General features: G+C 49.2%; 1 protein-coding gene and 1 long non-coding RNA gene across 5 annotated transcripts in view; both read right to left on the minus strand.

Moving 5' to 3' along the window:
- Positions 1–4,410, minus strand: LOC121080016. Its single transcript, XR_005825254.1, has 2 exons — positions 2,833–4,410; positions 1–1,797 (listed from the first exon to the last, which is right to left on the minus strand). It is a non-coding gene; the product is annotated as an uncharacterized LOC121080016 (long non-coding RNA).
- A 2,690-nt stretch (positions 4,411–7,100) lies between these two features.
- The window catches only part of VPS45 (vacuolar protein sorting 45 homolog), a 28,029-nt gene continuing 7,175 nt past the window's right edge, over positions 7,101–27,954 (minus strand). The window contains exons 11-16 of one of the 4 annotated variants that reach the window (XR_005831483.1): positions 25,101–25,259; positions 24,243–24,350; positions 23,806–23,927; positions 16,923–17,054; positions 11,574–12,103; positions 10,504–10,576 (exon numbers count right to left, since the gene is read on the minus strand). Coding sequence is in view for 3 of the 4 variants with exons in the window: in XM_040618564.1 (XP_040474498.1) it covers positions 7,606–7,693; positions 16,923–17,054; positions 23,806–23,927; positions 24,243–24,350; positions 25,101–25,259 (609 nt within the window). In the remaining variant the exon portion in view is untranslated. Of the gene's footprint in view, positions 7,694–10,434; positions 10,577–11,573; positions 12,104–16,922; positions 17,055–18,169; positions 18,271–23,805; positions 23,928–24,242; positions 24,351–25,100; positions 25,260–27,954 lie in introns of those variants that run through there. The other 3 variants (XM_040618564.1, XM_040618566.1, XM_040618567.1) reach the window with 3 other exon arrangements.

A 27,954-nucleotide genomic window follows, 5' to 3' on the forward strand; every position in this document is an offset into this window, starting at 1 on the left:
TAATGGAAGAATTTAGTCTTTTATTAGCTGCTAATTAACTCAGTCCATAGTTTAACAACCTTTGTGTAGACTGTATTCTGGGATGATTTGTTTTCCCAGTTTGTATTTTCAGTAGCGGTACATTCTTTTATTGTGGTTGCAGGATATATCAAAAGTACCTAATAAATAACACCACAGGAAAAAGCATCTTGTGGCCCGGAGCTGGGAGCAACCACCTGGCTGTGAGCAGGAAAGACAGAACCAGAAACGTTTAGATGATAACGATACAAAACTTCGGCGACAGCTGCTTCAGTACCTTCTGGCGGTACCTCTGAAGAGTTTGTGTCAGGATCTGGGTTTCCTGCCGTGAGGTGCTGGGTGTTATTCGGGTGCTGCAGCGTTGCCCAACGACTTTGGTCCTGGTGCTTGGTGCTGTGCGCCGGGAGGTTGCAGCAGAGTATTTCCAACAGCCCCTGCCGTGCTCCAGGACTCCGCTGTGCTCCACCAAACTGCCCCAAAGGCTCCACCTTTGGCTTTGTAAAGCTGTAGTCTGAAAAGCTGCTTCCACAAAGGCTCTCTGTGCTACTCTGCCGACGCAAAGGGCTTCCAGTCTGGGCACAAGGAGACTCTTGCAGTGGCAAGGGGATGCGGGAGGGTCTCCACAGAAGCGTGGGTGGTGGCTGCGGGTGTAGGAATGCTCCTCCATGCACCTGCTGGCATAAAGGGCCGCAAGCAGGGGAGGCAGGGGAGAAGTGGAGCCTTGGGTCGGTGCATCATCCCTCGCCAGGGGGATGCAAGCCGGAGGCTGAGTTCCTGTGCCACATGTTTTGCTCGCAACTGACATATCTTTTCTCTAAGGGAGCAGGGAACAATGGACTTGAAGGGAATTGCTAATATCATGGCTTTGAGTTTTGTTACTCGGAGCACAGAAATATCATTGTTTTTAAAAGAGGGAGGGAAAGGACCTTGAAAACGTGGGCAAAATGAAAAGAGAACCTCTTTCTAAAGTTACGTCGATGTCCTCCTCCTGCTGACTGAGCTCGAACATCCTATTTGCTCTCTGCAGCCCTGATGATGCAGTTCGGCTGCCCTATGATGTGTTCATTCAGAATAAACAGTTACCAAAATACCTTCTTGCTGCAAAAGCAGGACAACAAACACTCTCAGTTTATTTACGTATTTAACACACACACACACACCCCTCATAATTTTGCCTCTGGATATCAAGTGTGAAACTGCTGCTTAGAAGATGAATTGAGTTTAATTAGGACATGTGTTTTTTCTTGACTCTGACGATAATTACAGCACTCTGGTCTGGGAAAGGGGTCTGCCTGGTGGGAGGATTCACCCCTCTGGAAAGGACCAGTCCAGGGGACTGCCTAAGTTTCCTTTAAGGGCCGTGACTCAGCTCTCCTATCTTCTCTCCAAGACTTTCAGGGACTGGTGGCTCAGGTTGGCAGCAGGAGCTGAGCATCATCTCCCGCAGAATGACTCACTCAAGGCTCTGCCCCGTTCCCAACAACTTAAAATGTTCTGTATGGGGCAGGGAGAGGGTGGGAAAGACAGGAGAGAGAAAGGCTGCTCACTCAACAGGGATGTAGTTCTGAAGCAGGTCAGGCTGCAGCTGTGTCCTGATGAAGTATCTTAAATCCTGCAGGAGCTTCCAGTAGGGCAGAACCAGGATCGGAGCTGGAGCTGGAGCCGGAGCCGGAGCTGGAACCCGTCTCTGGCCCATGGCCTGCAGGAGGAGACCCTGGACCTTCGCAGAGTCTGAACCAAGCTCAGCTGGAGAGCAGGTTGGCTTAGACTAGACATGATCTGGTGGGTAGGCAAACACATTTGGGCCACTGGGAACTTGGGGTCAAGGGCAAGTTTGAAGCTGAGCAAAGACAACAGTGGTGAGAGTTAACCCAGGCAGTGCCGGGAGTAACCTCAGGATCTCCCGAGACACAGCCCAGAGCTCTGTCTGTGCCTGCTGTAGTATTTCCCACGTGAAGGTAAATTCTCCTGAGACGAGGCACTTTTATACCAACCTGACTTGACTTCACAGTGCATTCAACACTGTCCCAGTCTAGGTCTAACCAGTATAAACCTACTGCGAAACCAGTGCACCTACTGCATGCCTACCTGGTGGCCATTCTCAGTGACTCTCCTTTTGCTGGTGCTTTAAAGCCTTTGCAAATTTAGCATCTCCTGCAGTACTGCAGATCTGATAGAAAGCAGCCTCCGTGTAACAGAAACAAGCTTATATTTCCCCTGCAGTTTACTTTGGTTATAGACAGGTTTAGAAGTTTGGGTTTGGGGTTTTTTTTTTCTTAAATGAAATGCCTTATCTGTGTGTTCCTACTGCAATATGATTTCCCTTTCTGCCATGACTTCCCTCCCAGAGGTCCAGTTTTATTTAACATTTCTAATTTAATGATGTGGAAGGGGGAGGAAAGCGGCCTGCTAATGAAATTTGCAGAGAGCTAACGAACTGGCCAGCTCTGCAAACCTAGCCCAAGACTGAAAAGACAACACGGGAGGGGGAGGTCAGGAACCAGAGTGGGATATAAGGTGAGCCCTGGCTTGGGAGATTGCGGGCTAACGATCCCAGGGTGGAGAAGGTCTGTGGGGGGAGGTGAGATGGTAAAACAGAGCTGGTAAGGTTGGAGTTCACCCACAGCTTCACACCTTGTGCAGCGCTAGCTCTTCCTGCAGTGCAGGGGCAAACGAGGTAGCAGCATTCGCTGCAGCCAGAACATTAGCAGAGAGGGGAGGAGAGAAACCAACACAACATCTGCCTGGGTCTTGTCAGCCAGCACACAGCCTGAAAAACATGCATCTTGACAGGGTTTTTATGCCCCGACTTACCCCTCTGGGATTGCTCCAGCAACCCTGTCTCTGCAGAGAGTTTCAGCAGCGTGAAGAAGCCCCCGGGCTACACAGAGTTGGAACACGAGCCAGGTTCGCTCCTTGGTGCTGTGTCCTCACCCCCGCTCCCAGCGGGACACAGGTCCACATGTGGGGATCCTCACTGCATCCCTCAGATACGGCTCGCACCATCTGGCCGGAGGGATCTGCTCCTTGCCCCACGATGGCTGCGTGCTTTTAGCAACATGAAGAAGAGCCATCAAGGACACCTGTGGCAGGGTGCCCGAGGGAGACCACTAGCCAGGCTTGGCTGGCCCCCTTGCCACTACAGGGCTTTGCTCCATCCCACATTGCTCCACATCAACAGGACTTACTTGTGATGCTAAGATAATTCCCAGGGATTTAGGAGCTCATTTCATTTGATCTGGCTTGTTAATTCCCAAGTCAATCGCTGATTAGAGGCCACGTGTCAAGAGATCTGGAAACTCACTTGCAGGTTTCTCAGCTGGGCCCTTTGTGTATCCGGGGGGATTGCAGGGTCCTGGCATCCACGGCTGCTGCCACTCAACGTGGTTATGCCGAGGGTGGCAGGCTGCCGGCAGCCGCACAGGACAGAGCGAGCAAGGAGGGCAGTAGCAGGGGCAGCTGGGGGGCCCAGGTCCCGCCATGCTCACGAGGGGGACAAATTTACTGGGTGGAACTAAGGGGACTCTCGCCCCTCATTAGGACCAGCACCACTTGTGATAGCCCCACTTTGGTCAGCATGTTACAGATGAAACAAGAGCAGAGAGCTTTCTTTCTGATCTGTCTTAAACTCCTTCTAAGGAAGGAAAAGCTGGAAACAAAAAGGAGTTTTTATTTCACAACGCTCAAAATATTTTGGTACTTTCTAAATGAAAAGTTTCTCCAGAGTTTTGATACCGAAAAAACCAAGAACACCCCCCCCCCCCCCCATTCAACAAAACTTGTTTGCAAAGTGTTTCGATGCTACAGCACTTGCATTTTTCTCTGAAAAAGCAGCTTTGTTGCAAAAACTTTACTTAGCTCCAGCCTCATCCATTTTCAGCATCATGCAGAGGTATCACCTCCCTTTCTCCGTAAACTATTATCATCACGTCCTCCACATAACAGCAACTTGCACTTTGGGTACGGAAAACAGCAAGGGACATTATTCCATCCATATTCTCTTGTTATTCCTGCTCCTTGAACAGACTGAAGCTGTGGCCAAAAGAAGAAATTACAAGGCTCTTCCCATTTTGCCAGGAGCCTAGCAATTGCCCAATAAATCTCCATCTGCAGAAGTATTAGTCACCCGTGCCAAGGAAAGAAGCAAGGGTTTGAATGACTGAGACTCTCCCATTTTGCCTCTGTGAGCGCAGGAACAATACAAGCTGAGCCACAAAAAGCCAAGTGATAAAGGAACCAGCCTCGCAGAGAGTCTTCCCACCTCCTACCAAGGGCCCTGCTGTTTCCTTTTCGGCTCAGTGATTTTTCCATGAGAAAATGCCCTGGGAAACTGGTTTTTCAGTGTGTGGGGACTTTTGTTCATGATGCCCTAAACCAGAGTCATGGTACGCTTTTCCTTCCAGATGGGAAAACAGAATCTTCTGAAGACGTCAGAGGAAGGTCCCTGGGAGCTGCTTCTCTCTCCCACCCCCACCCCCCATCCAGCAAGTTACATGGCCTCCAGAAGGTAAATTAATACCCCCACATCTCCTATGGGCTAAAATTATCTTGGGTGTGATCTGTGCACTCACTGGCATGGCAGAAAGCTCTGAAAGAGAAGACACAGCAAAATCCAATGGCTAAAAATTGAAGCCAGTCCAATTTTAGCTACAGTGTGTATATAAAAAGAAAAAAAAGAAATCCAGGGAGAATAGGCAGTCTGGGGATATGTGTTTTTAAACAAAGACCGGGTACATTTTTAACGTGCACTTTAGCTTAAGCAGTTATAAATGAGATGTAGGAACTACTAAGTAGAGTTCTCGCGGCTCATGTGGCTCAGGATGGGTTTAGAGCTCTGCATGAACCAGTTCCCTGGTCATTGCTCAAGTGCGCTCATTTTACACCAGCACAAAACTTTGTGAGCAAAATCCTCACCGCTGCCTGGAAACAGGGCAGCAGAGGCGAGCCTGTGTTACACCCAGGACCCGAAGCTCTGTGCAGGACAGGAGATACGTAGGGTGCCTGAGCCTGGGGTGTGTGGGACGCCCGTCTCCCCAGCAGGACTCAGCCTCCAAGATGGATTCGCGGCCCGGGAATTGTTCTTGACAATCTCTAGAGAACAGCAGGGATGCCCATCGGGAGGCAGCCCCCTCAACAGCGCCTACTCTGCTGAGAAAGGATGCTCCGGACCCGCTCCATGCCTCCACGGGACCCACGGTAGGAACTGAGCTCGCTGGGGAGAGCTGAGGGCTCTGACAAGCACTGGCAGAGCTTGGCTCAGCGCTGCGGTGCTCTAGCAAGGGCTCCTGCTCTGTCGAGTGATTTCACTCCCCACTGCACTGAGAGCAGGTGCCCTGGAGGCCTCTTTGCTGCTGGCCCAGCAGAAATCCCAAGCCGGGGATTTCGACCAGAGAGCCTACTTTTGCTTCATTTCTGAGGAATGATTTGCGGTGCCTGCAGGAAAGCAGTGGGATTCCAAGCAGGAAGAGGGGGCTGAGCTGAGACAGCATGAGATACAAGGTCCAAATGCGGCTGGAAAAAAAACAAAAAATAACCCAAAGCCCAGCATTGTGCCGCTTCTCTCCAATTCTTTATCTGCTCTGGTTTAAAAATCTCTTTTGTTTACCGCAACGGTGATCACAAGGGAGGCAGCCAGCCTTAGGTGATGTCAGCTCTGCATGAGCCTTTGCAAAGGGTGGCACTGTGATCCTCCAAGCCGCCATGTGAAGCAAAGGGAAGGGCAGGAAGCACGGGGAGCAGGACTAGGCAGAGGGCAGGGATGGTTCCCGAGGACTTTGTGTCAGGCTTGGTCCAAACCTCCGGCGCCTGCATTTGCCAGTAAGCGAAAATGCGTACCAAGGAGGCTGTGAAAAGAAACCCACAGGAGGCGGGTTTCACTTCAGCAAGGTTGATGCAACATCACACGTTGTAGGAGTCTCTTAATCCACCACTTAATCCACTACCAGGAGCACAACCTTTTACGATACGCTGTTAGGAAACTGAGCTGCCCGATAAGGTTAGAGCTGGCTGGCTAAATAAACCAAATGTTTTGTGGGGTCCCTCTGCCTCCTGCCTCCAGCAACAGTGGCAACCCCACCTTGGAAGGGCACTACAGGCAGGAGAGGAGCAAAATGTGTTGGTTTCCTAGCTGCGAGGATGAAGGCGATGAACTGGAAACCATGCCAGTCCCCATCCCTTCCAAAACACTGCCTGCCGCTCCCGAGTGAGGAAGGAAACGCTCCCTAATGACTCGGCGTGGAAACTGCCCCACTGGCCTGACCCCGCTGTTTTCATGCGAGCGCCCTGGAGCAGCTCCACCGCGCATGTACCATCAATCCCTCAGCACTGCGGGGAGATTTTTGGATGGACAGGCGCCCAGGCTCGGAGTGACCTTGCTTTAGGGAATTAAGCCAGAGAAATGAGTGTGAATTCAAGTACTTTCCATCCACAGCAGCTCTGCAGAGCTCTCGGGGAGCTAGAGGTTCAGTCTTACTTAATTATGGGAAGAGATAAGGGAAAGACTTGCTCATCGGTAGCGGACGTGCACAGAAGCCTGGCATCCAGTCTGCTAATGTCTGTTTTGACTCTTCACCTGTGATGCTTTTCACAGTTCCTGTACCTAAAATAAATGGAAACTCGGGGCGGGGATGGGGGGGTGGGTGGAATTTCTCCTGAAGGGGCAGAGCCTGCATTTCTCTCTGGGTGCCTGCACCCTAGAAGGAGGCAGGGGCTGGGATTTACAGCTCCCACCCTGCTTGTCTCCACCTTCCCCAGAGCCAGGGAAGCAGAGTGAGTACTTTCTGCTCTAGCTCCCGTGCCCAGATGAATGCCAACCAGCCTCCTCTGTTCCCAGGTCTGCTCCACAATTACAATTCTCTTGTTTCTTTTCGAATACAACACTGTTTTCTTACTGCTAGAGTTATTTTTATTGTTAAAAAGAAATCACAACACATTTCCAGTTCATAACATGGGAGCAAAAACAGGGCTGTGGAGTTGTGTTTGTTTCTTAAGGTAAACAGAAGCTCCTAAAGAAGACTGAGAATGCAATCATACCTCAGCGGCATTACAAAAGGGATCTCAGGAACCATTTAATAGACAAGAGGTTCAGTCAAAATGAGTTATTTAATAGGACACAAAATATACAGACAACTCAGCAGAGCAAAGGGCTTCTGGTGCCCATCACTTTCACCTTCCAGAGATGCACACAAAACCCTGGGCCAGGATCATTAGACATTCATTAGGGGACTCATACCATGTGTTTTGACAAATTGACTAAGAGCGCAGCTTTCCCACGAATTCGATGCTTCTGTAGCAGCATTTTTCCCAGGCTCTCCTGCAGGTCACGGCTCCAACTGCACAGCCACGTCCCAGTCAGAGATGTGTTTATGAGGAGACAATGAGGGTGCTGCAGTTTGGGGCATGTCCTGGTTCATCAGGGCAGGTGCCATCTCCAGCATTCACTGCCCTGATGCTTCTCATGCCCATTAGGGTTCCTGGCATGGGTGGGGGAAGCTACGGCAGCAGCGCAGGAACGTCCAGTTCTGCTCCAAAGCCATACGGGCAGTTTGTGGAAGCTCCGGATGGGCGAGACAGCGATTTCTCCAAGATTCACCATCTGCTGCTTGACCTTGGCGTAACTTGAGAGCTCTCAGTGCTTCGGCCGCGGAACCCCGAAGCTGTAACTTCCTCGAGGAAGCTGCCAAGCAAAGTTAAAGTTAGCAGAGACAGGGGCCAACTTTTCACTCACGCAGACAGAAAGTAACCACATGGCATGGCCTCAAGCCTCTGAACAAAACCAGCAAGTGCTCTACAACCTCAGCACTATGAAAACATCTGTTTCCTCCCCTGGTGTCACTGGGATGGGGGGACAGAGTCACAGAATCATCGAATCATTTAGGTTGGAAAAGACCTTTAAGATCAACTTAAGATCCTTAAGATCAACCTTTAAGATCCAACTGTTAACACTGCCAAGTCCACTGCTAAACCATGTCCCGAAGTGCCACATCTACACACCTTAAATACTTCCAGCCTCTTCCCTGGGCAGCCTGTTCCAGTGCCTGACAACCCTTTCAGTGAAGATTTATTTCTTAATATCCAATCGAAACCTCCCCTGGTGCAACTTCAGGCCGTTTCCTCTTGTCCTGTCACTCCTTCATATGTGGTGATGGTGGCAAAGAGGAGAAGACCTGCCCACAACAGCATGTGATCCAAGAAACCACTCACCCACCCCCAAACAGGGATCCGGGTCCCAATGGTTTTGCTCCTTTCTCTCATCAGGCTCATCTCAAACCCAGCAGCTCCCTCCCCCTGGGGACCAAAATCTGGAGCACCAAAATCTGGGGCTCCCAGCATGGATCACCAGGTCAACGCCTTCACTGAACATGGCCATTCATCCTCAAACACTCCGCCCGCCCGCGAGGCCTCGTCTCTCCCCCTGCTGTGAACTGCGAGGCTTCCAAAAGGAGGGCAGCAGCTCCCTGCAGGCTCAGCTCGGCATCTGGACGGTACTGGCAGCCCCACTCGCCTTGCAGTAACAAAGCCAGGAAGGCCAACGTTCAGGCTGCTTGTTCTGCTCACTCTCAGCCTTCCTGTGCAGATGATAAGGCAGGAAGAGGCAGGGTGGAAACCTCCTGCTGAGGCATCCTTGACTTTCACAGCCAGGGCTTTCTGGAAAGCAGCCCCTCGAGCAGCCTGGGGCAGGGCTTGTGCCTCACACCCCAGCTCTGCAGCCTCGTCCCAGGGCTCACATCCACGGCAAGACCCTCTCTCCAGCTTCCAGCCTCTTTACACCACACTCAGATCTAAATAATGAGCCACATGGAAACCTCTGGGCACTAACCCTTCATTCAGCTGGATCTCAAGAAAGTTTCAACCCAGTAAAATGCTTAAGCACACACTAAGCTTCATCCCAGTCTCTCCTCTGTGTGATCTTCCCCGGAAACTTAACGGAGCTTGGGGGCTGGACCCCAAGAAACTTGTCAGTTTGAGACTCAGGCACAAGTTTGCCTTGTAAAGCCAAGTGAATAGTTCAACCACACACCAGAGCAAGGGTTCCACACAAAAAACCCCAAAAGTCACCACACTCAAGAGACACATTTGAACAGGTAAATTACTTCTCAAGAAAAGGCTTGTCAGGTGGAGAATTGCTTCCAGAGGCTGGTGCTGGCCAGCTGCAGAAGGAAAAGAAGAAAAATAGGTCGAAGCAGGCAGTGAGCAGGCAGCAGTTACTGAAAATGTCTGGGAGGCAGGAGGGCTGGGCTCCGTGTCTTGCTCTGGTTCAGATCCTGAGATTGGAATATGCAAGACCATTCAGTCCTAGCCCAAATCTGTTTCCACTTAAGCCCCATTACGTCTTTAGGAGCACAGTTAGGCTAAGCATTTGCTAGTTTGGAAAGTCCCGTTCTGGAATGCTTGCGATGCATCTTAAAAGCCTTGTATGGCCACGGCTGAAGTCACGATCACTGTGGAGGCAACTCTGTCAGCAAAGAATTTCTGCTGCAGGCAGAACTGGGGTTGCTGGGTGCTGGGTTAGGTGGAAAGAGAGAGGATTTCTACCTTGATGAGTCTGCAAAATGAATTTCACCCATTCTGTCACCGAGCAGTCTTCTAAGGACAGTTTTAGCCCTGAAGCGTGCCACAGCGTTTCAGTTTCCAGGCCGACACCTGTCATGAGCACAGATTCATTTCTTATCTGGGCGGCCTGGTAGGCGCAGCAGACTGCGAAGCAGGTACACACACAGAGCTGGAGCTGCACCAAGGTCAGCTGCGTCACGCCTGCACCCCGGCAGCCCCAGCCCTGCCTCACAAAGCACAGCAGAGCTGAATCCAGCAAAGCACGCCAGAGCAAGGGAGGCTAAACCTTGGGAACACCGTTGTTTAAATAGGTCTAAAAGTGGGTTAAGGTTTGAAACTAATTCAATCCTTTCAAGACGGGGAAAAAAAAACCCCACTGACCCATCTTTGAAAGAATGCTTTAAAGCTCTTTGCATTGTTTTTGTTTGATTAGAGGCTTTGATATGCTTTGGTACGGCACTCCACCTGCAAAAGGTGAACAGGAGCACAGCCTGCAGAGGTGAGCGCTAGACTAGGACCAAAGCTTGGACCTAGTCCCAGTTTCACCAGCAAGCAACAGCTCCCTCCTGCCCCTCACTGCTGCTCCCCACCTCCGTCTTTCATGTGATTGGCCTTGTCTGGAGTATAATACACCGACCAGACCGTCTTCTGCGTGCTGATACAGCTCCCGCGCAGCCAGGTCTCCGCACGCCACTGTAACACAAACACCCGGGCAAGACACAGGTGAGCAAACCTTCAAGTGACATCCCTCTACGCCTGACGGGATGTGTCTGATGGCCCACGGAACGCTGCTGGCATTACTTCATCGCAGTTACTTACACCTGCAGGTCTGTGCAGTTTGGGAGGCAGCGGAACGCTTCGCAAAACCACAGCAACGCTCCCACGTAAGATCTAATGAGGATATGTTACCAGGAGGATGGTTACTCTGGCAATGCGATACAGTGCTACCAGTTTCTAGGTTGACTCATTCCTTCAATATGCTGATCAAGTTATCTGAACGTTAATGCTTTAAAAAAAAAAAAAAGGTAAAAGAAAGAAAAATCAGGATACACCATAAATCCTACAAAAACATGATTCCCCTCAAACAGGTCTAAAATAGGTCTACCTGCCCAGGTTGTGAATCTTGAGGGGTTTAAAAAAAAAATAAATTAAAAAAACACAACCTCATGCAAATGCCTGCAGCAATTTCCAGATCTCAACACCGCACCACTTGAAATGGGCGGTCTGGGAGGGCAGGTGCCCGATTTACAAGAGGTGTCCAGGAACACCGCTTGCGCTCTGGTCATTCAGTGCTGTGATTACAGCTCGAGAGCTGTCCCTCCTCCGGTTTTATTTTTAGGCATTAGAGTCAGGCAGACTGAGTTCTCAACAGAGAATGACTTGCTTTTATTTTTAAAGGGGACTCCTGTTTATTTCCAATCTGGAGAGAAAGTTTCTGCATGTGGAGAGGGAGACGCAGGGAGATGTTGTCACTTTATATCTCAGGAAGGTCTTAAAAGTGGGCAGCACGACCACCTCTGAGCATCTCCTGCAGAGAAGATCTCCTCCAAGAACCAAACTCCGGAGGGGTGAGCTGGAGCACAGTAAAAACGCACTGTGCTGTGGCTGTTGTTACCTGCCAGGACCCTGAGGGTCCTGCCAGGAGCCGAGTGAGCACCTAGCACAGTGGTCACAGCTACTCCAGCTCCACCTGGGCAAGCCTCTGCTTGGGGTGCAGCTCTCAAATCACGAGGAGAATCCGAAACAACCTCTCCGCTCTACTCCCAACCCTCCCTCTGTGGTAGGGAGGAACCGCGGCCGCTCCGCACACCCCTGGCAGAGGCACAGGTAGCCGGTGACCGGTGGCCACCACCAGTCTGCGCCAGCTAAGCACACCGCAGCCGCGCCTGGCACCGCCGGGCTATCGCTGGAACTGGGTAAGTGGGTCAGGCTAGCTATCCCCTTGGATTAGTCACAGCAGGTTTGTGCTTAACCTGTGCTCTGGATGAGTCAGCCCCACGCACCAGATGTTCCTCCTGGTCTTGCTCTTCCATTTTTAGCCGATTATTGATCTTTTTAACCCTTTCTCCTCCAATTTCTTTAAAATCCATTTGCTTCTGCAGGAAAAAAACAGAGCTGCTTGCCCGTGGACCTGGTGGTAAAACTGTTGGCCAACAGCAAGGAGTCTGTTCCCTCACTCTGGATTTTCTTTAGGAAGTGGGGAAGCCGGAGCCACCAACAGCAAGGAATTGGTTCCCTCACTCTGGATTTTCTTTAGGAAGCGGGGAAGCCGGAGCCACTTCTTCCCAACCTTCAGCCCAGAGAAGGGGAGCAGTCAGGAGGCACTGCCAGCCACGTTAGGCTCTCGGACTCCTTCAACTCGAAGTCCAGTACTTCTGTTCTTGGCTTTTCTCTCCCTGCCCTGATGCCTAAGATCTCTCTGGGTTCTGCATTTTGGTGTGAGTTTACGACCTTCCACAAACATGAACTTAAGGAACGGAAAGCAACTGAAAACTTTGACTCCACCACAGTTTTGCCCCAGTTCATCTGGCTCCTGCAAGTAATTACAGATGTTGCTATGGTCAGTGTTCAGGAATGGCACCAAGTCAAGAAAGAACTCTCACCATAATTTAAATACATATTACATATGTATTTTTTAAAGAACCTATGATTAATTATCCCCAGCCTTCCAACCCTTCCATTACAGCTCATTATATTACAGGGAAAAAAAAAAAACCAGACAGGAGCCCTACACTCTTAATTCTTCATTTCTCAAGCGGTTCGACCCCCGGCTGGCCAGAACGGTGTAGCTGCAGGCTGCGTCCCCGGCACAAGCTGCTGGAGAAGGGCTGCGTCCAGCGGCAGGTGTGGCATTTCGATTCCTATCAGCTGGGCACAGCAATGCCACGAGCTGTTGCCTAGGCTCAGCAGGCAGGAAAACACAGCCAGGAAGGTTTTTTTACCTTTTTGACAATCAAGTCATAATAGAAATATTTTTAGTAGGGCTGCCAAAATTTCAAAAGTAACAGAGGCAGCCAATCTGGTTTGAGTAGAAAAACACTGAAAATTCCTTGACAACAACAGATTTTTTTCTACCCTGCTGATGTTTCTCAAAGGATCTCAGAGCCTTACCAAACACGTATCTGTATACCCTCCTAGACTTAACAGCGCTAGGGTTGCCTGTTAACGGGAACAGAGGGAAAAAAAGACTTAAGGAAACGGGGATGAAGCAGATTTAAGGCCTCATCTGCAGCAAAGCTGAGCGTGCACAATCAGAGAGATCTTCTGATCTTTGGATTTCTAGATTTCTCTGGCTTTCCTCACCTGACTTTTCAGCACCCCCGCTGCTTTAATGCATTTTTTTTCCTCCCAGCTCTCTGTTGCAGGCAGGAACAGAAGACCCAAGCCACATTCCCAACCCTATCACCAACTGACCTGCCCACAGGTAGTATCAGGAAAGAGGCCGAGGAATATGTGTGCTGCGTGGATTTAGCTGCTGGAGGTAGAGGAGGGAAGACAGGAAACAAAAATTTTCTCCGCTCTTGTAAAGCCACTGGTATTCTTTTTGAACAGGAATAAATAAATAAATTCCGACAGTGGAGCCTGTTAGCTTCTGCAGCCTGACTGATTTATAAAGAATCCCTTCGACTACATGCCACATATCAGAGTATGAGCATTGTTATTAGACACCTGCCTCTGTTTTGCATCTATATGGATATAAATCCGTGAAGAGCAACAGGGACACATTCTCCTTGACATGACCGCGCCGCATCAGGAAACTCCAAGCAGCTACATACTATGCCCACTTCAGGACCCTCTTTGCAAACACGGAATGTTGTGGGTTTCGTTCCTATGCAGAGTACTTTTCCCTCCCACATTTTAAAGGCTCTACGTACAGTATATTCACTGGACAATACAGATGGCCTCTTAAACAGATAAGCTTCCCACAAATATACAGCTCTAACAACATAACCAGCTCCAAAGGCTTGTTTGTCTTCTGCTTTGTAAAAAAGCAGAATGGATATCCCTTAAGCCATCCCCCACCCTATAAACACAGATGTTGATCGCAATTTAAGTTGGACTGGTAAGAACAATGAAAGCACAGGATTAGTGTGCTTACATCAGCTGCTCAGCGCATTAATATTAAAATCTCCTTGTTTATTGTGACATATCAACCCTAATCCATCAGACATAAGCAACAGTTCATTAAAGGAAGGCCAGCAGATTACTGGACGAGTTAGAACACAATAAAATCTAGGTTTCCTCACACGAGACACCTTGCTGTATTTGCCAAAATACCCATGATCCTCGCATACTTTTCTAGAATTGCAGTTAACACTCAGTGGACAGGAAAATTCTTCATTTCTCAGGTGTCTGGAGCAAGTCGGCTCGCTCGGCTGCACAGGCTGCTCCTCCTCCGTGTGCAGGAGCTAAGCAGGCCAGCCCTCCCTTGGAAAGGGCTCGAGATTATTGACTCAAAAGTTCTAAGTTGTTATTATTATTATTATTAATTTGGCCTCTCATCATTAAGGAAATCTTATTCAAGGCACTAGGGAACAACAAATCATTTGGGGCGAGGCTACTTTTAGAATGGGACCCTCGGCAGTCCTTATCCCAGAGTTCCCAGACAGGACATTGTAGTAGTCAGCCCTTAAAAAGCAACAGCTTTCTTTTTCTTTTTTCTCTTTTTTTTTTTTTTTCTTCACTTCATTCTTTGAAATGCAAATTTTGATACAGTATCCTAGTTTTTCTGTAAATAATTCAGAGACTGCGCCAAAATGTAGTCGCGGTAGAAGCCCTAACTCGCTAATGTTACTCATTACAGTACAAATCTAAGAAGCGGAGCCCAACAGTGTAGCTGCAAATGTTGAACGTCATCAAGCAGAAGTGAGAGACAGTCCCACCTCGGAGACCTTCCGCTTCGCACAGACAAAGAAAGGTGACCACTGTCACCTAACAGGTCGTCAGCAGCGCTGGGACGGCAGCCTAAAGCTCGAACCATCTTTTCCCACCCTGCTCGCCGCACTACTGCTTTCCTACTCCCACTCAAAACACTGCTGGTGAGTTTTCTCTGTTCCCCCTCCCCAAGTGACAGTTTTTGCTGAATCTGCTGCACCGATACACTTTCAGGGCAGGTCTCCACCTCCAGTATGGTGTGACAAACTGCACCATCCCAGAGATCTCTGTATCGCTTACTCTGGTTTTTGTGTTTAGTGTGGTCCGACAACAGTACCAGGTTCACGGGACAGGTGCTGGTAAAAGTTTGATGCAGGGGTGTTGGTAGATGTCAAAATCAGTCTCAAAACGCACTGGTACACTAAGAGGCTGGAGTGGATGCCAGGCTGAATATGAACCAGGTTTTTTTTGCGTCCTTGCAAGCTGACAATTTACTTAACTTCTTTCTTTTTATCAGTCAAAGAGCAGCTAGTATGTCCACTGATCTCTTTTTCTTACTATTTCTAGGCTTGGCTGGAACAGGATTTAGTTCAAAGGCTACTCAGTAAAGCAGCAGGTTGAGCAAGCTGGGTAATTTGGGCAGGAATTGGTTGATATGTGGGCTAATACAGACTTGCCTTTGTAACCCAGTTCATCAAAGCAATTTACTTCTGGGCTAGCATCAATTCAGGAGCTTTCCAATCAACCAACATTAAGCTAAAGTAAGGGCCAAATTTCCAAGCAGGCACTGCAAATTTGGAGGGTTTGGGCATTTTACTGAGCGAGCGATGATAGCAATCACTGGATTTCCTTGTGAGAGAATTGTTCCTGCTTCTGTGCAGGCAGCTTTGGAGCCTGAAGATCCCTTACAGGCATGAAAAAGAAGGCCAAAAGTGCAGGGATTTTATAAATATCACACTGGACTCTAATGCAGCAGCAGCGTACGTATATGGTCTGAAAACCAAGCCATTTTTTAGCCTACTTGCTACACTTGAGTCCACCTGTCAGTAACTGAGATCAATGAAGTACTTGACAGCTGTATTTCTGACACGCGACGCCTGCGGTGTTAAAACTGTGTGTGTTTCCTGAACTCCAGGAGAGTGCTGAGGCACCCAAAGCTGTTATGTCAGCTCTGCAAATTTCACCCCAAATACTGAGATGCATTAGCTTTTGCTTCCTGTTGCAGGACTGCATTCTGTTTGTGTTTCTACATGGTAATGCTGAAGCTCTCCTCCCACCCCAGCTCAGAGCCACGCGCTCCCTTTAAGCTTAGAGCAGCTGCTGGACAACGCCAGGTTCTCTCCCTGGACTTAGATTTCACCACGCTTCCTGCTGCAACACATGGGAGAGATGTGGGTCACCTGTCACATTCCTGCCGTTACCGTCCTTCCGATAACCCACTGGCTCCCGGCCACGGCAGTGCCATGACCCACAGGGACAGACAGGGGTGGTGGGAAGGAGGAAGGGACGTAAATGAAACAATTTGTGCTCCTTCGCTTGGCTAGCAACAAGCCCTGCTGATAGGAGACAACCCCCAGTGTGGTCTAAATTTTCACCTGTGCTCAAATACTCAGATGAATAATCTGGGTCCAGGAAACGTTATTTGTGTTTATCAGCCAGATGTTTCACAGGAAATAAACCCAGTGTTCCGCATTGACAGGAATTTTGGGCCAGCTACAGCAAAGCAGTTGCAGGTTTCTGTACAAACAATCTGACTCATGTGACCCTCAGGAATGGCTCACTCAGCTCAGTGCAGGGGACGTGAAATATCGTCAGCGCTGCCTGACACGAGCCCTTCGGCTCCGACTGTCAGCTGCTGGAACACCCCAGAGACAGTGACCGAGGAAATCAATGAAGCTCCGCGTGGTCGGTGCTCCGCGGCACTGCTCAGTCCCTGGAGGGATTAAACCCTTACAAATGTCTGGCCTCCCAGGAAAGGCAACTCGGAACGTACAGCAAACCAATAAGGAAAGCTCAGCTCTCCAGGGAGAAATGCAAAAGGCACAGCCAATACTCTGCAGGCTTGTGGGCGGCAGAGAACGTGCTAGCAGGGTAATCACAGAACTCAGTTCTAATCATAGGTACATTAACTTCACTGCTCTCAAATGCAGTTGCTCCATCAAGAGCAGTGAGACCACAGTCAGTTTTGAATTCCTGTGTGCTGCACTGGCTTCTCATTCATATTAAGAGTGTGTGGTGAATTACAAGCAGGAAAAACTATACACATTTACTTCCCTGCCCTTGAATTCAGTAAAATGCACATTAAACCTTCAGCCTGGTAATATGTCCCTCAGCCATAATGAGTAGAGCTGGGCTCGGACCATTTACACACATTTCTGTGTTTTACTGCGCGATAAAGATCCCTCAGGCATCGCAAATTCATGCTCACATCAGCAGTTTTGCATACTCAGAGTCCACAGTTAGGAACAGGCTATTACCTTTTTGTGTTGTGGATTGTGGTCCCACCGAGGACGATCCGGACCCCCGGGTTGGTGCGGTTAAGGTTATAGACAGTCAGCGCCTCTTCGTAGGTGGCCCCTCCAATGATGAACACGATAATGTCTTGGGGCCTGCAATAAAGAGGCAAATGTTGAGACGGCATCAGACTAAACACGAGGACAAATCCTGTCCCCCTCACCAGGTGCTGAGGCCGTGATCCTGCTGAGCTCCCTCCCCAGACCACGTCTCATTTTTGTGATGCACGGGGCTCCAGACTGACAACACCGTGGAGCCTGTTAGATGGCTTTTCAAGCCTTCTCTCTCCCAAACATTTACACAATGTGCTAACGGTCCTTAAAAGCCTCCTCAGCAACACCCACATGCCACGTCCCTGCAGAGCTCCACCATGACACACACGCCGATGTTTAATGCATGATCGAGACACCGCTGCGGCTGTTAAATTAAGATCAATTCAGGAGTCAAACGAGGACAACAGCGGTGCTTCAGACCTCTCGGGCTCGGCTTGAAGGGCACGGATCAGCTGCAGTTTTGCTGGCTGATTACAAAACTGCTGGGATTTGTGCATAAATTCACCTCTGAGGTTACATTCCCTAACCAGCCTAGAAATACAGGATGTTACGGAGAAGCAGCATGAGGGGAAAAGGGGGGGGAAGAGCGAAATGCCTTCATCCCACAAAATACAAACCCAGCCACACACACGAAAGCATGTTCTGCTTTCAAAGGCTGCACCTTCCTTGCACCACCCTTCCCGACCGCTTCATTTTTCCACTCTCACAGACGGCAGAATGGCCTTGCAAGCCCTAAATCAGCCCCGCTACCATCTACAAGCGGAGAGAACGATTTCTGTGGGTTCGACAGCGAAAAGGCGTGGATCACATCCTGTCAGTCATCCGCTTGAGTCGGAACCATCAAGTCTCAACACCGTGAACTTTGTGTTGCCGTTTCAAAACTCATCTCTTCTTTTCCAGCGGGTACTTCTGGTAGCCTACAGCTGCTCGCTGAGGTGCTGGAAGCAGCAGGTGTTCAGTCTGTGCAAGCTCTGGATCAGTGACAAAGCAAACGGAGCATGAGACAGGGATGACCCCGGAATGCACCTAGCCTCCCTGTCTCTGGTTACTCCCTGCTGAGAAGCCAACCTGCAAAGCCCTCGACACCTGTTACTGTCCCGAGGAGCAACACGCGCATCGGGAGGGCCAACATCAGGGACTTCTTTCCTGGCATCACTGAAGGGACCACCAAGAGCAAAACCACTTCTGCCGTCAGGACGGGACACTGGCTCAGCGCAAGGATGTTAACGCTCTGAACCACACAGCTGCCTCCCTGCCCCTGGAGAGCATGCAGAAAGGTAAGAAAAATTAACAGAGAAGATCAGTGTGCACCCCTGCTCAAAGTGATCCTCGTTACCAATAACATTCCAAATCATAAGCTGCCTCAGAAGTCTGAACTGGGCTTGCATGAGGTGATTTTGGCAGGCAAAAGATTTCAGAAATGCTTTAGAATGTGCTGGTAGTCGGGGCATTTCTCCTCCGTGGTGTGGAGAGGGAATACTGCAGCCCCAATGGCTGGAACGTGGGGATCCCGTCGTTTCAGGCACACCCTCCGGTGACATGCAGCATCGCTAATTCAGCAATAAAAAAAGCTGTTGCACTCTATACAGTTCTACCGCAGGTACTACATGATTTGTTATCCTCGGGGACTGTAGTAACTCTAATAATGGCCAAGCCTTCCAGCTGCCGTTTATTGCACAGCTTCCTTGGAAAGAAAAAGGCTCAGAGCGGAATCCCTTCTAAGAAGTCAGCAACAGTGGAACATGCTGTATTAGATGCCCTACGCCTGCCCTCTCGGGTCAGAGTGGTGAGTTTTACCCCGCACATGGTTGACCCCAGGCAGCCAGGAGCAGCGGCGCAGGCAGCGCTGCCCTCGGGATCTCAGCCACGCAGCCTGTGCTACCTTCGCTTCCCTCCCCACGCCCCAGGGTTCGGTGTGCTCATCTCTCCCCGCAGAGCTGCACCGTTCCCTGCACGGGAACAACCTGTGAAACCTTTGGCGCTGCAGCCTACAGATAAGCAGGTTATATACAGCAACCGCACGGTCAGGCTGGGCAGGTTCAAACATCTCACGGAGGCAGATGGAGGTTTTCGCACCCGAGTGACAACACAAGTTGCCGGGCCAGCCCCGAAGGACAGCAGAGCGCTCTACCTTGTCCTTTTAGCTACAGTTGGGCACACGGCTTTGGGAACTGGATGCAAATGTGCCCAAGTCCTTTGCGGAGGGAAATCAAAGGGAAAGGAAGAAATCCGATGAGCCAGTCAGCTGTCAGAAAAAGTATACCTATATATTACATATTTATATTATATAAAGCCACTTCTATCACGATGCAAGTAGAAACGTGCCAAGCAGGCCGTGCCATGCTTCCCTTCTTAGGGAGAACATCCTTCAGGCTGAGAAAGCTGCACCTCCCCAAGGTCCCTAGGTCAGTTAGCACCTTCAGGCTTAAGGCAATTTCTTACCAAGAACTTTTGTGCAGACCGAAACCCACAGGATCAGTCTCCTGGTACCATCAGTCACATATTTTTGGTTGGACTATGAAAAACCCAAGGAATTTTGATGCCAAAGTCATGCCACACTCTTGCACGCTCCTCTGGGATATCTTAACATGGACCAGCCTTTATGTTTGCCATTCACTTTCACCGTCCCCATGACACCAGCCTAACCCTACACCCCGGGTTAAGCATTAAGCCTGGCATGGGATAGTGAGGGCAGAACTGTCACCCCTCCCCCGCTTCAGGTGCCTGGCTCGAAGCATCTGGCATTTACCAAAGCATCTGGCATTTACCATCAGACTCCTCACAGAGCAGAAGCGAGCTACGTCACGCAGGCCACAGAAAGAACAAAGGGATCTTGGCGTTCTCACAAAGTGCCCAGGGAATTACTGCTTCTATCAAGGGCAAATAATAAGCAATTTTGGAACAGGAAGAAACTCCAAGACTGTTACAGGATTAGCGGGAAGGCAATCCGCAGCAAGACTCGCTCCAGCTGTTGAGCTCCTCAGACCCAGTTTGCGGATGTGGCTACGTATCTCCCCAGGGGAGCTGCCAATTTAACAGCTGAGTGCTCAAACACTTCGGACAAGAGGAAAAAGCAACTTCCTCAAGCAGACAAGGACACAGACAGAGTTTTGCCTTAAAAACCATCCACAGAACCCAACCCACACCAAACACAAGCTAATATGGGATGTAGGAGTGGCAGTACTTTCCCTGCTCTTTAGGGCAGCGTTTGTGAGCTCAGATGAGAAAGCACACAGCACAGTGGTTCCCCACCACACGCTGCAGGCTGCTGCTTCCAAACAAGGAGATTTTACCTTTGCTGTCTAAGGAGATACCTCACCCGTCCCATCAGATGTGCATCAGCTACAGATGCTTCCAAATGGCTCCAAATTCCTCCTTTCCTCAAGTGGTCAGGAGGGACTTTCCCCTCAACAAAGTTACTGGAGAAAGACCGTGTCCCGTGGCAGGATAAACTAGATGGTATCGGTGAATTCTCCTGTTTTGCGTTTAACTCTGAACCCTGATGGGCTTTCAGACCAGGTAATTTTCCAAGATTTTTCAATAAGCAGGGAAGTAATAGTGGTAATTGGAGAAGAACATGGAACGAGCCGCATCCCATCTGGATCCCCAGGGAGCGGCGTGCCTTTCCCTACTGCTATCTCACAGGCTGCTGCCTCTTCATGCAAAATGCTGAGGAACCTGGGTTCGGTTTCCAGAAGCGCAGCAGTGACAGCGCTGCCTCTTGGTCCGCCTACAAACCCGACGTTGTAAGAAGCGGCCACGAGCCACCTTGGGAAGGCACCGCCAGCCCCGTTGGTTGGGGCAGATGCCCTCTTCAAGAAAATCCTGGGTCAAAGCATAAACACAGCAAAAGCTCCATCCGAAGGGGAGGCTTCAGCCGAGCCCGGCGTGCAGAGCACACCGAGGGGGTCACAAACCTTCACGTAACGCGCTCCCGCAGGCTGCTGTGATGGAGAGAGGCTTTGGGAACTCTTCTAGCTAGTACTTTCCAGCAGCAAGGTGGAGGTGGAAGGGACTGCGGGCTTACAGCATACAAGAGAAGGATGATATTTAACACAGCTGGAAATAGAGGAGAAGCAAAAGAAAGAGGAATTGCTAATTGCTCTCTCCTAGGAACCCTGCTCACTGCTTTGCAAAGATTCCCTTCCCTTCACTGCCACCAATTTCCACAGCTGAATTTGGACCAGGAGCTTTTCCTCCCTTGCAACAGTGTGGTGTTTAATACAGAAAGAAACAGTTAAAAAGAATCCTTTCAAATTCTTTGCTGTTCAAGCAACTACATCCCTTTGATCAAAAAATACAAAGCCTTTCGCCCTGACCTTCTGCTGAACTCCTGCCAATCACAGTAACACCATCCTCTGAAAGCAGCGAGCAAGACGACAGTGGAGCCCAGTTTGCCTTGGGCTGTGATTTATTACACTAAGTTTTGTGAAATTATGAAATTTAAATTCCTAGCTCCATTGGTTTGGCACCAAGGCAAAACCATCAAGCAGGCCTTTTTCCTCCAAACCTGATCACTACAACCTGTTTCTAGGCAGCCCCTGCTTCCATGAGACTGAATATCCATACGTTAGAGGTGACACAGCGCCGTGGCCCTCATTTTACGCAGCAAGACCAGAAGTATTTAGGTGCCTATTTTTTGGCAGTTACAGACCCTCATTCCTACAGCTACTATGTCTTAAACTCAACAAGATCCACCATTCCCATCGGGAAACAACGCTAACAACCACGTGCCCTTACGCTTACGATCACTTTGCAGAGAGCTGACCCCGCAGCAGCACTGTTGTACCCAGCCGCTGTCCCAAGGACAATCCCAGACCAAAGGAAAACCATGAGAAATTTAAAGGGAAAAACACTTTGGAAGTTCTGCTTTAACAAAACTACAGGATTCACGTCTTGGAGCTAAGAGACAAGGCTGTAGCTGCTGCAGGGAAGGGAGGGAGAGGCAAACTCCATTTCCCTTCATCCAACTTCTGTTTTTCTTCAGTTTGAGGCAGGAATTAAACCCTTCTCATGCTCCCCCAAACAGATTCTTTGCACATTATCTGCACCAAGATTCTCAGGAGCAGGTTCCTGTACCCTTTTCCAGAAACATTTGAAGAGGAATCTAAGTGAAACACAGCTCAAGAAAATATTAAATGGGAACTGAAAAAAAAAAAAAAAAAAAAAAAAAACCACCAACAAGATAAAGGTCAGAAGACCATTTGCTTCTAGTTAGCTCAGGACAAACCCAGGTCAGGGATGCCTGGACGCAGTTGCTGCTGTTCTGCAGGTCTCATTTCAGATCTGCCACAAACCGCACCCATCAACCTCTTTTTGTTGGACTGAAAATCCATCTCAGTCGAGAGCTGGTTTCAAGGACAGAGAGGATAGCATTTCTGTTGTGAGGGTCCTTGATATTTCACACCTATTAAAACCACACGTCCACCCTATCCAAAATTTACCATTTTATTTTAAAGGGAAAACCTAAAGCAAAGCAGATTTGGGTTTTTTGGTCTACCAGGGATATACACAAATGAACTGCCTCTTGTATGACTATAATTCTTATCCATAAATAAAATGATTTAACAGCCCCTGCTGTCAGCCTGCCATGGAATTTGGATGCCTCCCTGCTCCAAAATACATTTTTGCTTTCATCAGATGGATCAAAATGCCCCAAGGCAGGGCGAAGGAGGAAGAGCAGCATGCGTGTGCGTCTCAAAGAGCCAGACATGAATGCTCGCTCTTTCACATGCTTCTGCCCCTCCCACCCGCTTGACACTGCTGAACCTTGGTCCCCAAGTCTACTTCTCTCCTGCTCCAAACGAGTCCGTGGTTTTCCTTTAACCCAAACTGCCCTGCCACAGCTGCCTCGTTCATTGAGAATTACTACCTTGAATTTATTTTCTGCTTCACTAAAAATGTGGCAGTTACTGATAAAAAGCCAGTCACATGCAGCATGTGAAGGGAATGACAACGGTTCTAACCCTGCAAGTAAAACATCTTCCCTGGAACCTTGGGGCATTTGACAGACATTGGAGAAGATTCAGGGAATCGCTGTGATGACCTCATGACGGATCACCCAAAGGAAGCAAAGCAACAGCAGGCTCTTCTCCTTGAAGAAAACTGCCAGTGGAAGGAATGAGGAATACCCAACCGGCACGCTGCAGAAGCTGAACCACATTTACAGAAAGGCAACAGTGGTACCAAGGAAAGGAGGGATTTGTAGAGAATGCCATCGGAGGAGGACTCGTCGTCTTCTCTCTAATGATTCAGAGCCCTCACTCTGAGGCCCACACTTACCTTTAATGACTTCGCTAACGACAGATGAGCTTAGCTCCAGCAAAGTCAGCTAGAACCAGACAGCCAGAGTTCTTTTCAATTACAGTTATTAGCCATCTTCAGCAAGATCCCATTCTCATCAGGAATAGTAACTGGCTCAGAAGGGAGAGCTTGCAGTCGCACTATTTTTGGTACTCTACAAATAAGCGCCAGATGGCATGGAATGAAGTTAGAGGGCATGTTGAAATCCACCATGTGAACACCCTGGCATTTTGGTGCAATGGCTGTATTCTCTACCTGAGCCCTTACAATGGAAATGTCACATCTTGGCCAGCACGACAAGACCACCATATTTCAGTCTTACTCACCCGCTCCACAGCACCTACTTGAGAACAGAAGACCTACACAATCAGGACATTTCTCTGCCAAGCAAAGTTTTCTTCATCTACAGGCAAACAGCAAAGCAAGCGGCAGCCCTGGGAGGAGCAGATGTATTTTGGTTCCAAGCTCTGCCCTCAGAGGCCCCACATACCTGTCACGGAGAGTGTTGGCACCCAGGTAGGGGTACTGGCTGTCCTTGAGTTTTCCCTTGATGAGCTGATCTAGTGTTTCTTGAAGGAGAGGCTGGTGTTGTGTATACACGTTCTCAACACCCTGCAGTGCAAGAGAAGCTCTTGTTATGAATTAATACAGCAACGCAGCAGGCTGAGAGATATCAGCAAAGGCACATAAAAGGAGCATCACCATCTGACGGGTACATCAGGGGTTAACCACTGACATCCAGATTTAGAGACTTTTCAGCAACTCACTCCCATTGCCTTCAATGAGAATTATGCCCTAAAAGCCCAGTGCACTTACTATTAAATCTCTGAAATCCATGACACATGGCCTTGCACTGCATAGCAGTCCTGCTCTGACTGTAATTTTAGGACCAAAACTGTCACTATTTCATCTGTGGCAGATCCATACCTTCAGTCCTTTGAGGAACTGTTTGGTGATGGCTACAGCATCCTTGGGACCGAACAGGTCACTGCCCCGGACCCTCTTCCCTCCATACTCCACAACGGCAGACACTAGCTGTACAAGAGAGGCAAAACCAGAATCCTATTAACCTGGGAAACCAGCTTCCAGACAGTTTTTGTCCAGTTAGGCTCAATGGAAGTACTGGAAAGAAGACCAAGGGGTCAAGGAGATCTATCCCAAGCAGATAATGCAGCACAGAGGGAGGCAAGGGGGAAGAGAAGAAAGTATTCCCCATGCCCACCGAGTCTGCTGTGACACTGCCTGCAGAAAGAGAGGCTTTCATTTCCAGAGCCTGCTGCAGTGAGAGCAGATCTTCCACACAATGTGACATCATCCTGCTTCTCCACCTCCTCTCCAGCTGCTCACTACACTTGCCAAGCGCTGCCACCCTCTCCCTCCCAGCCCAGCTCCTTTACAGCCTCCAGAAGTCCTGTGCTGCAGCTATTGCCTATTCAGCAGGAGCTGGGGGAAAGGGGTGGGGAGGAAGAGGGGAAGGAGAAAGGAAGCATGTTCCAGGCCCCGTTTAACATGCCACACATCCGTCCCATGCCTGCCATCTCTGCTTTATTCAATCCTTCATAATATCACTGATTTTGGAAATGGAAATTAAGTGATTAGTTACGCCTTTTAAAGTAACACCTGCAGGCCCCAGCCAAGCTCAGGGTTCTTTTCGCAAGGCGCGGCGCAATTAGCACTGTGCTAAACGAAAGCAGGCGAGCTTTACACCAATTAATAATGCTTTTCCACCTCTGTGCCCTCCTGTCCCACTCGTTCATCCAGCTGAAGGAGAAATGCTGCAATTACCTTTCGGTATTTCTCCGACACACCCCTGTTCTTGAGATCGGTTATCAGCCCTGGCAGGCTGTTGCTGCTGTGCCGCTCGTAGTGCAGGGCATAAAGCATCACCAGCCGGGCAGCGTCAAACTCCGTCACCTTGGGGTTCTGCAGCAGGCGCCGCACGTTCTGCAGCCAGATAGAGAGCAGGGTCAGTGGAAGGGCCTTCAAAGGACATGAAATCAGACTAATATCAAGCCCACTGCCTAGCAACAGAATTTCATGCAGGAGGAATGCAAGAGAATCAAATTGTGTCTTAAGCAACCGAGCCCAGCTCCTCGTGTGCTCTGCAGTCGGATTTATTGGAGTACAGCGGAGTGCGAGTTGCTTTTAGGGCTTTTCGTGAAGCTGGGAATTCATAACCCAATTCTGCCGCCCGTTCCTAACTCTTGGTAACGTGCTGCAGGGTGAGCACGTTGAGAGTAATGGCGAGGTCACCATGCGCCCCTCCTGAAGGGGGGTCAGCAGGCACGTGCAGAACCCCAGAACCTCTGCCCTCCTTTTCCAGCTTGGGCAGAGCCACAACTGGCCCACGGGTTCCATCCTAACATTGACCATCAAGAAAAAGGGGCTGGGACAATTACACAAATTCTGTTTGCTTTGGGGCAGAAGCATCCAAGTCCTCCCAGACCTCTGGAGGTGAGAAGTGGAGGAGCAAGTCCCAGGCATTTGAAAATGCAAAGGAGGAAAGAAATGAAAGCATGAAAAGGCACCAAAAGTACCAGAGGTAAACACAGAACTTCACAGAAATACAGTTATGACTTCTAACATGCAGATCATTACTTTTTCTGCTGAAAAGAACATGCTAACCATCCTAAATATAACGGCTGTATGCCCCAAGGAGGCTGCCTGTTAAAATACAGACCCTTTCCAGAGAAGTTTCAGAACCTCCGATACATGCTGTTTACCCTCCAGGGATGGCAGGCAGGATATAATTGCTTGTGTAGAGTTGACAATTGGCCATCTAAGTGCTACTCCTTCTCCTTACAACAAAAAGCACTTATTTCCTCTCTGCAGCCTCTCAGTCCTTGTGTCAAGGCGCAGAGTTGAGATAATGGAGTTAACAGAACAAACACCAGAGCCAAGTTGGTAGCTGAGGTGAGCAGTGGGAGTAATAAGCTGCTTAACTCTGAGCTTTGAGATGGATCTCAGAGAACAGGCATCAACTACCAGATGTGTCTGCAGACATCTGGTTTGGCCTGGACAGATGTTTTAGGACACAGCGAAGCCTGAAATGCTCCCTGTGCTGAACATTAAAGAAAACCAATCAGCCTGTATGAGCTCAAATGCATGGGAGCTGCTGGTTTTACAGTCACAGAAACAGCAGTACCAAGAGAGGGAGAGAACCAGTTAGGATTTTTCCACTTGTAAGCATACGTGACCTTCAAACACTCAAAAAATCCATAGCCTATCTTTGCAAGATTCTCCTACCCTCCCAACACTGGTAGGCAACACCAAATGAACAGCTGTGAAACAAGTGTTGTAAAACTGTTGTTATTTACTGCACTGATTCAGCTGTATTTGCTGACATTTGTTTGCCTGATGCTGGCTAGTTACAAAAATACGGGATAAAATACTGGCTTTGCGGAGGAGCCACCAGAGTTTTAACCTTGGTCAGGTCAGGAATTCACCTGCCAGGGTAGGAACAGAGTCCCGTGGAGATGTCTGCTTGCCAAATTTTTTGATCCTGTGCTGGCAGCGCAGTGGCAATGCCTATATAAGCAGGAAGTGTGTAAAACAGAAAAGCTATTGTCCATCTAAGGAGATGGGATTCAAAACCTCCCATTCATCTCCGAAGGCTCATGTACTATGTCAGGATTAATAAGAGACCAGGGGAAGAATAACCAACATGTACTGTACTCAGGGGCCCTAGGCCACCAGAGAAATTAACAATTGCTGAAGTTACATCAGTGGGAGAACAATTCTGCCTTTATTTCGCGCACTGGCTTATTCTCCATTGTTTCTGTGGCCTTGCCCCTTTCCCTGCCATTAGGAGACTGCAACAGGGAACAGCCCCGGGCAGCGCAGCTAAAGAGATACTGATCTCTTGTGCAGAAAGATATCAGTTCTGTGGTTTTGCATTTATTTCCTAGCTGCAACATGTTTTCCAGTCGGTCTCAGTCCTTAGAAACACAATAGAGCCCTTCAGGCACGGGGCTGTAAGCAAACTGCAAGCAGCTTTTCTGCTTTAAAAACTGCAGAAATAGTTCGTGCAGACTTAAAGCTGAAATAGCACCGAGGTGAACTCCAGCAGCCACCCTGCCGTGATGGTGTGGCACCCGCTGGGGGCTGCCCTGCCTGCCTCCCCCCCAGCTTTCCTGCACCGCCACGTACTCTCTTAACCGCAGAGCCGGTAACGCAACGGCATCATCCGCAGAAGTTTGCATCATCCCTTTCTGCAGTGAAATAACTTAATAAACGACAGAAGAGTAGACCAACATTTTCCCAAATGGTCTCCAGTGCCAAGCAGCCAAGTTTCAACGCTCATGCTCCGTGCCACATTGATAATATCAGAAATAACATCACAGCACAGACACGAGGGGCTGATGGATTAGAACTCAAAAATCTGACTTTTAAACTGCAAAAACTTTATCTAGAAACAATGATACACCAAGAGAACCGCAGGGGCTGTTTCCCACAAATGCATTTTATGGCTGCATTCCCACTTCAATACTTAAGTCATCTAAATTCTACCAAATATAAGCTATCAAATCATATCTATATGCTCGCCAACCTATAGAGCTGCGTGACTTCAACAGGCCTATACTGATTCGCATCAGCTCGGGATCTGGTAATAGATTACAGTACTTGAAGAGTCTAATAT

This window comes from Falco naumanni, chromosome 20, assembly GCF_017639655.2.
Source record: "Falco naumanni isolate bFalNau1 chromosome 20, bFalNau1.pat, whole genome shotgun sequence".
Taxonomy (NCBI): Eukaryota; Metazoa; Chordata; class Aves; order Falconiformes; family Falconidae; genus Falco; species Falco naumanni.